The sequence below is a fragment of the Daucus carota genome, chromosome 6 (genome assembly GCF_001625215.2).
Source record: "Daucus carota subsp. sativus chromosome 6, DH1 v3.0, whole genome shotgun sequence".
Taxonomy (NCBI): Eukaryota; Viridiplantae; Streptophyta; class Magnoliopsida; order Apiales; family Apiaceae; genus Daucus; species Daucus carota.
Genome location: NC_030386.2, coordinates 9,888,868 through 9,900,743, shown reverse-complemented (window position 1 = coordinate 9,900,743; position 11,876 = coordinate 9,888,868). Strand labels below are relative to the sequence as shown.

Sequence of the window (11,876 nt, the reverse complement as noted above, 5' to 3'; positions counted from 1 at the left end):
TCGACGAGATCTTGATGTCCTTTTACCCCTGAGATGTCCCATCTTGGTTGTTCTCTGTTGATGCAGAAGATGTTGACGTTCTTTAACTAGGCGCGCCATATGTTGCCGTATAATAGCTGAGTCTGAAAAGTGCCACTGAGTCGAATGAAGGAGATTCCTCTGAAGCTAAGGTTGAAGAAGTTGTTTGAAGATGAAGATGATTCTGCTTGACGGGGGTGAAGACGATGTTCGCTTGACGGAGGTGAAGGCAATATTTGCTTGATGAATGTGAAGGCAGTGCTTGCCTGATGGAGACGATGACGAGGTTGCTGAGGATGAGGTCGCGGAAGCCGATGCTGAGTCGATGAAGATGAGGCCGCGGAAGCAGAGGCTGAAGGAAAGATGAGGCCGCGGAAGCTAAGGCTGAAGATAAGGCTGCGGAAGCCAAGGCTTAAGGAGAGATTAAGCTGAGGCCGCGGAAGCCGAGGCCGAAGGAGAGGCCGCGGAAGCCGAGGCTGAAGATGAGGCCGCGGAAGCCAAGGCTGGAGGAGATATTAAGCTGAGGCCGCGGAAGCTGAGGTGAAGGAGAGGCCGCGGAAGCCAAGGCTGAAGATGAGGCCGCGGAAGCCAAGGCTGAAGATGAGGCCGTGGAAGCCGAGGCTGAAGTAGACGAGCATGCCTTCTACCATGTCTTATATGAGGATGAGGCGCGCCCTGAAGGTGAAGCAAATTCTTCCAATTGTTGTTGACTAGGATCTCAGTTCTGGAGACGTTTGAGTTATAGTCAAACTGGGCGCGCCTAATGTTGGATTTTGGTTGTAACAACTACTACCCCCCAGTTCCGACTTGTCTTGAAGATGCAGGTTGGAGAAGACAGTGTTGCGAAGATGTGTTGTGACGTATATTCACTCTGAATCTTGAAGACTGGAGTGTTGGATGTGTCTCTATACACAATTATATATACATAATTATATTTCAAAAAATTATAAGATTAGTATTTACCTCATGGCGCGCCCTGTTAGGGGAAGGCGTGCTTCTCGATATATTATTCCTTCTGGCAAGGGATAGAACCAACACAATATACAGTATACAAGTATTAGGAAGGATATTTACCTGGAGGCGCCCCCAGTCGGGGGAGGCGCTCTTCCTAACATTCTTCTTTCCTTGTTAGGGGAGACACATCTTGTAAATACCCTAGTCCTTCTCCATTCACATTATTTTCATCTTGGGGCTTACGAAATTCTTGAAGTTTTTCATGGTTAGGGCCACCCTGCAAAAACATATATCCTGCACTCTCAAGAAATCATGTTGTAGCCTCTTCCGGCGTGTGTTTGCACCATGACCGCATCCTTAGTAAATTTATATCACTCACTACCAAGTATGTGTAAACAATGGTTTACGTACCTACAAAATCTCTTGCCATGTTCTTTCCTCCGAAATTAATATAAGTACAAATAATTTCATAAACAATATTATATTATAAATCCATAATAAAACATGCAGAATATAAAGAGCATTATGCATAATAATAAACATGAAAATAAATAAATTAAATTACTAAAACGACTTATCTCTGATCTACGCCTCGGGCATCCCGACTTTCAAAATCCACCGGACTGATTTTTACGCTTTCTAGCAGCTCCTTTCATTTTTCAACATATTAGCATCATGTTAAAACTTAACTAAACATGATAGAGAGTTAATTATATTTAATTAATATATATATATAATATTATTAATGTAACAATAAAAATTAGACGCTAAACATGTCACGTACATAATAAAGATATTCATGAGAGTACATAAAAATTAAATAAAGATAAACTCATCTGGATTGTAAATGACGATTTCATAATTTCCGTCTCTGAACTTCAGAAAACTTTCCATGTCACGAACTAACTCCTGTAATTCCATGTCCACTAATATTCTCCAATAAAGCTGGTCTGTTGCTGCTTCTTGATCTATTATAATTTCCAAAGTATGTGCGTCCTTTTTTTGCCTTTTTTTTTCAGTGCTGCCTTCGCCCATGCTTTATCCATCCATGCCAGTATCATATTTCTGTGCTTATGTTATTGTATTACTTGAGACGAAAATAAATAAAAATATGGAGATTATATATAATGTTTGTGCTGAATTTTACTGTTAAATGCTAAAGAAAAATAAGTGCGATAAATAAATATTAAGACGAGAATTGGTTACGCGGAAAACCCCGTGAGAGGAAAAAACCGCGGGAGGGTTGTGACCCTGCCAAGAATGCTTCACTATAATTGAGTATGTGTTACAATGTGTATGTGCTAATGTGACTTGTCTTTTTTTTCTTGAGTCTAAGCCCTATTTATACAAATTAAATCACAACTACTAGTCCTATTATTACTCCACGTGCTGCTGTGGCTTATCTTCTGCAACAGCCCCGCACATGATTATCTCAATAGTTATCCACTTCCCTTGACTCGGTCCACGCAAATTCAAACACTCGATTTGTCACCATGCGCTTACGTCTGTCTTGTCGCCTTAGCATGACGTCAAGCATCTTCATGTTAGTTGCAGTCGGCAAACATGCACTAACAATTAGCCCCTAATTTTATTTAATAATTCTTTTGTTGAATAAAATTATCGTTCCTCCGTCAAAATGTGGCGCTTCGATTCCCGCGCACGTTTCCCCTTGTAATCATCCTTTGTTGCCTCTTATCCCTAGACCTCTTTATTCACCCCAACACTTCACCTCCTGCATACACATCTTCCCAGCCATTTCTCATCTCACTTCGTCTCCTCTCAAAGCTAATCCCGATTACCACTATCCATGGCCAAAAAATCTACTCAAGCCAATACTCCTCGCAAGGCCACGGCAGATCCTTCCTCTGGGGCCGTCTCTTTGTGGGTCGCTACGGATCTTCTCGATGCCAAAGATAGCAAGATCTGTACCATGAAACCTGAAAGATTTGAGGAAGCCAAACGTGCTTTTGCTGGTGGCGTTGAGGCTGTGCTTCCATCTTCTGTTGAGCGTGCCGATTGGTTTAAGAAGGGTTGGGCTTGTCTCTATTTTTATCCCTTCGATATTGGGATAAAGTTTCCCTTCTCTAAACTGGTGCAAGATTTGCTGGAGGACATGCGCATCTCTCCAGCGCAATTGATGCCCTTCTCTTGGAGGATCTTGGCTTGTCTTGAAGTTAGGAGGCCAAGCACAATTTGGGCATCACCGTTGATGTGATCAAGCGTTGTTACTCGCTCAAAAAATTCTATGGCTGTCTTTTCGGATTGACTACAAAGAGATCTTTGATTCTCAATGTTGAAGGCGCAAATGATAGGCAATGGAGCAAGGATTATTTTTTCATTAACAAGTCCTCGTTAGGTGATGCTGGTGCTTCCCTTCTGGAGCGATGGGATCCCAACGGGGACTCCGTGGGTATATTTCTAACTTACTTGAATTACTTTTCCTTGGTGTGTTCGTAATTAACTGTGTCGCTTGATACCTTTTGGTTTTTCTTTTTGTGTATGTAATCTTGTTTCGTATGTTGTCAGAACCATTCTTCACATTTGACCCTACCAACGAGGCTGCCCAGAATGTTGTTGATAAAATTGTATCCCTGCCTATTGAGGACAGGATTTGGCCCAACTGTTTGGGTCGTCCCGTACGTAATGCTAGTCCGGTTGATGTTGCTTAGTGGATCAAGAAAGGAAAGTTCAAGGAGGAGGGTGAAGCGTCTGAGATTCTTCCCGTGAAGACTGTTGCTAATAGGACCGGTAGCAAGATCAATATCACCATTAGCCGAGCATCATCCACCCCTCAAACTCTGTCTTCCGATTCCCATAAAAGCCCTAAGACCGAAAAGGGGCTTGAGATGAGTTCTAGTCGGATTTTTGCGAAAGGTATTCGGTACTCCGTGAAATTATTGAGTCGGTGTCTTATTCTTGTGCTTGTGGTGTGCTTCTCATCGTTCTCATTTTTCATGTTTGCAGAGTACAAGACACCTGCCATAAAGCCGCCAGAAATGTCCACTAAGGAGATGTTCGCGAAGAGAGCACGTGACGAGAAGTCTGTTGGGACGGGATCTTCCATGACGCCACTACTGGTCAGCCCCATACTTAGTCCTGAGGCCAAGAGGATAAGGTCTACGCCATCCGAGACTGGTGGCAAGTCAGGTTCTTCCACCCCTCTGATATTTTTTGGTTACAACGCACATGCTAGGCCTGCGGAGTTTGCACACTATTTGGGTGACTTGTTGTTACCACAGTATATCGAATCATCAAACGGCAAGAGCCCCAAAATGCTATTATCTGAGGCTACTGGTTACTCCTTCCATGTGAGTCATCTTTATCTTCGACATCTATTCTCGTATTTTCATTGTCCTTTTATTGTTGGATTAATCTCTTCTGTGCGTACAGGCCTTGCAGGCTTCTCTCATGGCTCAGGAAGCTTCCATGCATGAGAGTCGGGAAATGGAGGAGAAATACAAGGAGGTGGTGACCAAGTTGCACACAGCTCAAGTGGCGGCTTCTGAGAACTTGAAGGCTGCAAGGGACGTGCAGCAGGATCTTGATGATTTTACCGTGAAGGTAAAAGCCACTGAGGAGAAAATGCATGATGAAGCCCAGAAGCTCACCACACAACATGCGATGCGCGCGAGAGTCGAGACCATGATGGAGTACTTTAGAGGCAAGCACGTTTCCTGGGACATGAATGAGACTGTAAGGATCTATAACGAGGCTTATCCGGATGACGCATTCCCCCTTCATGTCTCAGGAGACAACGGCGTGGAGTCTCTTGTGGAAGATACTTGGGCGGTAGATGTCGTTGCTGTGGAAGAAAAGCTTTCTGGTGAGGACGGTGATGGCGACGCTCTTGGCAGCGATGGGAAGGATCCATGATTCTCTGTTTAATTTCTCGTTCTTAAGTTTCAGCTGAACAACGTTGAATTAAGTCTTTTGTCGTATTTTAAGTATTTTGGACCTTTTGGATGATGCATTTGGATATTTTGCTATCTGGATTTTTCTGGCCGTGGCCAGACTATTAACGCCGTATTGTTCTGAATTCGTTGTTATTGTTGATTTTGTTATGAGTTCTCTTTTTTATTTGTAATTTTGTGGATTGCTTTTGTTAATTGTTAGTGATTGTAGACGTACTTTCGTAGGTGTATGCTCATGTGGGGCAACTAAGAGGCTTATCCCTCTTGAAGCATGCCTTGTATCGTTATTAGTTGGTGATTGGCTTGTGTTGTGTTTTGAAATTCGTGTGATTTGTGGAATGCAATATGCTTTGTCATGATTTGGATGCAGAGGAGAGTAAATAAGAAGGTTTGAAAGTCTTTTAAGGATTAGAGTTTTAAGAGTTTTAAAATTGTTAAGCACGATATCGTGAATTTTATAGATTTCAAATTTTAGATGTATTTGAGAGGAAAAACTTACAAATTCTAGGGATGCACATGCTCGTGGAATATATGGGTCATTGTTAAAACATTAAGTGTGAAATGCCATACCACATGTGTTTTATTGATGGAAAATTCGAAGACAATAACATTGAATAAGCTAGACTGCCAATCAATGCTAAACAAGCTAAACTGTTCACGTCAAGTGCCATGATGTCCTAGCGACTTATTTGATAACTCTGAATTATGAAAAATAGAGCTACATGTGGTAATTCTTGAGATGTAGAGCATTCCAGCTCCTTGGAACTTGCTCTCCTTTGAGTGTCGACAGTCGATAAGCCCCTTGTCCAACAATGACGTCGATCATATATGGTCCTTCCCAGGTGTCTGCGAATTTCCCCGCGGTTGGGTCCTTTGTGTTCTGAAACGCCTTCCTCAGGACCATGTCCCCCACTCTGAATGTACGAACATGAACATGCTTGTTATAAGACTTGGCCACTTGTTGTTGGTATGCAGCTAGTCGCACCTTCGCTACTTCTTTGACCTCGTCTATGGTGTCGAGGTCGTGAATTAGCTCTGTTGAATTTGTGTCCTGAGTAAGGAGTCCGTCCCTTGCCGTTGGCATCATAACTTCTGTTGGCAAGACAGATTCCGCCCCATAAACCAGGCTGAAGGGTGTTTGTCCTGTGGATATCTTTGGTGTCGTCCTGTCAGCCCATAAGGCCCAAGGCAACTCTTCAGCCCATCTTCCTTTGTGGGAAGTCAACCTCTTCTTCAAGTTGTTGATGATGACCTTGTTGCTTGATTCCGCTTGTCCGTTGGCTTGTGGGTATCTAGGTGTAGACTTCACTAAGTTTATGTTGTATTTCCTGCAGAACGCTTCAGTCTTTTCACTTATGAACTGTGATCCATTGTCGCATACAATTTCTGACGGGATCCCAAACTTGCAGAGAATGTTCTTTTTGATGAAGGAGATGACATCTTTTGACGTCACCTGTCTGTAGGCTTCCGCTTCCACCCACTTGGAGAAGTAGTCAGTCTTGGCAAGCATGAATACCTTTTGCCCTGGTGCTGTTGGTAGTTTACCCACTATGTCCATTCCCCATTTCATAAAGGGCCATGACGGTATGGAAGTGTGCAGGTGTTCCGACGGCTGATGGACGACGGGTGCCTGACGTTGACAGGCGTCACACTTGTTGACGAAGTCCACTGCATCTTGCTTCACGGTTGGCCAATAGTACCCCATTCTCAATGCCTTTAGTGACAAATTTTTCCCCCTGTGTGGTTTCCACACTCTCTTTCGTGGAGGTCTCGTAGAACCTTGTCTGCCTCATTGCTGGTAAGGAACCTTTGTAGGAGTCCTGATGCCGACTTCTTGAGTAAGACGTCATCAATCATGATGAATTTTGAGACTTTCATGCGTAGGACCCTTGCCTCCTTGCGGTTAGCAGGCTGATTTCCCAGCAGCAAGTAGTCCTTGTATGTTTGGATCCATCCATCTTTGTCATGGGCAGCCACTTCTACATCTAGGATGGGGGTCGTCAATTGGGTTTGATTCCTCGAACTTGCTGGCTCCAGGATGTGGATGACTGGGATGTTGAGGGTGTTGATGTTTTATAAGATGGCAGCCAGCCCTGCTAGTGCATCAGCTTGTGTGTTGAATTCTCTGGGCACCTGTTGAATGTTGAATGTGTCAAATGAGTGCTGCAATTCTTTCACAGTGTTAAGATACAACGACATTTTAGCATCTTTGGCCTCGTAAGAGCCATTGACGTGATTGACAATTAAGAGAGAGTCACAATTGACGTTAATGTGTTTGACCTTTAGATCTTTTGCGATGATTAGCCCCATGATCAGCGCCTCATACTCAGCCTCGTTATTTGTTGCCTTGAAATCACAACACACCGCGTATGGTAGGGTGTCCCCCTGTGGCGATTTGAGGACGAGTCCTAGTCCTGTGCCATTCACGTTTGACGCCCCGTCAGTGTGCAGGATCCAGGGTCCTTGGTCTCGTATTGACGTCAATTGTCGACATTCTACTTCTGCCTGCACCATGAGACTCGGACTAAAATCAGCCACAAAATCAGCTAATGCTTGGGACTTAATGGCGACTCGAGGTTCATAAATGATGTCGTAAGTGCTCAGGCGGATGGACCACTTCTCCATGCGTCCTGTCATGTCGGGTTTGCTCAACACCATCCTCAAGGGGAAATTTGTCATGACACGAATCTTGTGCGCCTCAAAATAGTGTCGTAGCTTTGTTGACGTCACATCAAGGGCTAGCACCAGCTTTTCCAAAGATGTGTATCTGGTTTCGGTGTCGACCAGAATTTTACTGACGTAATACACTGGAGATTGTGTGTTGTTGAGTTGCTTGACCAGCACGCTACTGACGGCATGCTCTGTGACCGAGAGGTAGAGGTAGAGTTCTTCTCCTGGCGTGGGTTTGGCAAGGAGTGGAGGCGTAGTTAAGTACTTCTTCAATTCCATGAGTGCTTCTTCATGCTTGGTTGTCCATTCAAAGCCTTTATTCTTTCTTAATACGTCATAAAACATTCTGCATCTGTCGGACGAGCGCGAGATGAACCTGTTCAATGCAGCCACTCTTCCCGTCAATTTTTGGACCTCCTTTACGTTGGAGGGACTCGTTAGGTCAAATATTGCCTTCACCTGTTCAGGGCTAGCTTCAATTCCCCTTCTCGTCACCATGTGTCCCAGGAATTTCCCTGAGGAGACGGCAAAGTTGCATTTGCTTGGGTTGAGCTTCATGTTGAACTCGCGAAGTATGTCGAATGCCTCCTCAAGGTCCCGGATATGATCCTCTGCATGTCTAGACTTCACTACCATGTCGTCAATATAGACCTCCATTGTGTGTTCGATTTGCTGCTTGAACATTTTGTTGACCAATCTCTGGAATGTGGCACTAGCATTACGTAGGCCAAATGGCATGGCAAGGTAGCAGTATATGCCTCTTTCCGTGATGAAGGCAGTCTTCTCGGCATCGCTGGGTTCCATCTGAATTTGGTTAAATCCGCTTGAGGTGTCTAGGAATGTCAACAATTCATGTCCGGCTGTGGAGTCTACCATCGTGTCGATGTGGGGTAGTGGGAATGGATCCTTGGGGCATGCTTTGTTTAGGTCCATGTAATCCACACAAACTCTCCATTTACCGTTCTTCTTTTGCACTATGACCACATTCGCAAGCCATTCTGGATACTCCACCTCCTTGATCATTCCTGCTTGTAGTAGTCGTGACACTTCCTCGTTGACAATCTTGTTTTTTCAGCTGCGAACTTCCTTCTCTTTTGCTGTATGGGTTTGAAGTCTGGTTCCACATTCAGTTTGTGTGTGATGACATCAGGGCTGATTCCCGTAATGTCCCCAAGTTCCCATGCAAAGGTGTCAAGTCGTGATGTGAGGAATTCGACGAGGTTCGCTCCCAAAGTGGGTGTCAGGTCCTCTCCCACAAGAACTTTCTTATCTCCGGTTGTCAGATCTATCTCTGCTAGCTTTTCTGGTCCCTTCATGGGTATTTTGGGGTCTTGCACGCCGTCACATTGAGCCGTAGGTTTCATACAGGTTTTGTAACATTCCCTCGCCATGCTTTGCTCTCCTCGTATCTCTTGGACGCCCCAGGGTGTTGGGAACTTGAGGACTTGGTGGAAGGTGGAGGGTACAGCCTTTAGGTCATGAATCCATGGCCTACCCATGATTATGTTGTACGTTGAGTCGCAATCTATCACCAAAAACTTTGTCAGTATGTTGAGTCCTTTAACATACGTGGGTGATGTGATTTCTCCAATGGTCCTCTTGGTTTCGCCACTGAATCCCACTAAGGTAGTCGATTTTTTGATCATGTCACTATCCTCAAGGGCCATTTGCCGCAACGTGTCCTTCATCATGATGTTCGCAGCACTGCCGTTATCCACCATGATTCGCTTGATGAAGCAGTTCCCGACGGGTAGGGATATTACTAGGCTGTCATGTTGGGGTTCCATCACATGTTGTCTGTCAGGGTCACCAAAGACAAGTGCAGGTGTGGTGTCGCCCACTTCGACAACTGCTGATACTTGTGGACCCTTCCCTCTGGCTAGACGTTTGGCTTGTGAGTACGTAGTCCCGCTTACTTCACTTCCTCCGGCTATAAAGTTGATTATTGTCTGATACGGTGGGGGTGGCAGTTGCTTTGAAGGGGTTTTGTGTGGGGAGCCTCGTGTGACACTCGCCGTCCTGCCGGCCATGAATTTTGTCAGGTAACCCTTACGGACCAGATATTGTAGTTCACGTCGTAATGCGACACAGTCTGAAGCCTTGTGTCCGTAGTCGCCATGATAGTCACACCATAGTTTTGACTCAGGATTGGCTTTTGGTTTGTTGCTCTTGACAGGCCACTTGACCGCATCTCCCATTTTGGTGAATTCCCTCATCATCTCCGTTGGGGTTATTGTGAATCCATAACTGTCATACGTTGGGGGAGGTTGGGATCCTTCCTCCAATCTGTTTGCTCTTGAGTACAGCTTGTAGTCCTTGGTTTTGGTCGTTAGGATCTTCCTGTTTGGCCGGTAATACTTTTCATCATGATCCCTTTTATCCTCCTCTAGTCGCACATGGGCCATAGCCTTGGCTTGGACGTCATCTAGTGTCTTGCACGAGTATTTTGTCAGTTCATCGTAGAGTGAGGAGTCTCGTTCCAAGCCTCTCCTGAAGGCTTCGATGGCCGTTGGAATTTCACAGTTGGTGATAGTCATCTTCTCTCGGTTGAATCTGGTCAGGTATTCTCGAAGTGGTTCCCTGTATTTCTGAGTTATCTTATACAAATCACTTGTGGTTTTCTCGAACAGTCAACTGCTCGCAAACTGAAGGTTGAAGGCGTCCACCAGGTCAGCAAATGTTTCAATACTTCCGTTAGGTAGGCTTACATACCACTGCAAGGCTGGTCCCGTAAGTGTTGCGCCGAAGCCCTTGCACATGCACGCTTCTCTTGGTTCGTTCGAAATGGGCACAGTGAACATTCTTTGTTTGTACTGCGCGACGTGTTCCTGAGGGTCAGTCGTGCCGTCATAGGCCTTCATGGTTCGCACTGCGAAGCGTTTCGGGGTCTCAACCATGGCGGCGAGTCCGCGTAGCTCAGGGGTGTGGCTTTTTATAGGGGCTTTGGCACTCCCGGAATGCGCTGCACCATCTCCTTCAGTGCTAGTAACTCCTTTCGCATTGTGTCATGGCTTCGTGATTTGGAGGATTTGCTGTCTTTCTTCTTCTTCTTCTTGTTTCCTTTGTCGCCTCTCTCGCCTTCGCCTTGTCGCCCAGAGCCGTTTAGATTTTCAGGGGCGTTGTTGGCAGCTGGGACCTCCTGTTCAGGGTTTTCCACCTCAATTTCCTAGTCGTACTTTTCTTCCTCTTCGTCCTCCATGTTCAAGCGCCTGGCTACACTGTTCAACACTCCTCTTGACGTAGGATTGGACTTTGACCTGGCTGTCGTAAGTTCTTTCTGTAGTGTCTCCCTCTCAGTCCTCCAAGCTTCTTGTTGAGAACTCATGTCATCTTGCATCTTCCGGATCGTTTCCAACAGCTGTTGTATTGTGGGATTGTCTCCCTGGCTCGTAGAGCCGTGTTGTTGTTGATCACTCGTCATTACATGTTTCCTTGTAGAATATTTAGCAAGTTTCCCAGCGCCAATAGTTTGTGCTGAATTTTACGGTTAAATGCTAAAGAAAAATAAGTGCGATAAATAAATATTAAGACGAGAATTGGTTACGCGGAAAACCCCGTGAGAGGAAAAAACCGCGGGAGGGTCGTGACCCTGCCAAGAATGCTTCACTATAATTGAGTATGTGTTACAATGTGTATGGGCTAATGTGACTTGTCTTTTTTTCTTGAGTCTAAGCCCTATTTATACAAATTGAATCACAACTACTAGTCCTATTATTACTCCACGTGCTGCTGTGGCTTATCTTCTGCAACAGCCCCGCACATGATTATCTCAATAGTTATCCACTTCCCTTGACTCGGTCCACGCAAATTCAAACACTCGATTTGTCACCATGCGCTTACGTCTGTCTTGTCGCCTTAGCATGACGTCAAGCATCTTCACGTCAGTTGCAGTCAGCAAACATGCACTAACATATAATTTTAATTTTTAATAAGTATCAAGAATATGCATCACGATAAGCATGTAAAAAGAAGCATATGCATATAAATGTGAAAAACAAATAAATTAACCAAGATAAAAAGACTTTGAGACTTATCTCGTTCATGGACAAGAAACTGATTCCTGTTCTGTATATTCTGCACTCACTCCTTTAGTCAGAGCTTCTTCTTTTGCACTATTGTTACTTATTTGTTTTAATGTTGTATGGAGTATGGACTCCTGTCACGTGAGCAAAGTGGACCCGTCACATCTCTCCTATTTGAATATCAACTCCATGCACCTTGCTGTTCTTGTTCAGGCCGAATCTCCGATTTCTTTGTTTTCGTTTTTCTTAAACGCCAGTTTCATGAGACAAAATCAACTAACCACGCACAGATAATGAACTC

General features: G+C 44.7%; 1 protein-coding gene across 1 annotated transcript; it reads right to left on the bottom strand.

Annotated features, from left to right (window-relative positions):
* Positions 1-8,572: 8,572 nt before the first annotated feature.
* LOC108225848 (uncharacterized) lies at positions 8,573-10,090 on the bottom strand. Its single transcript, XM_017400802.1, has one exon. It carries the CDS (start codon positions 10,088-10,090, stop codon positions 8,573-8,575), a length of 1,518 nt encoding a protein of 505 aa, XP_017256291.1.
* Positions 10,091-11,876: the final 1,786 nt, after the last annotated feature.

Bases quoted from the DNA above. Each gene is read 5' to 3' on its own strand.
- LOC108225848 (XM_017400802.1), bottom strand. From the start codon at position 10,090: ATGACTATCACCAACTGTGAAATTCCAACGGCCATCGAAGCCTTCAGG.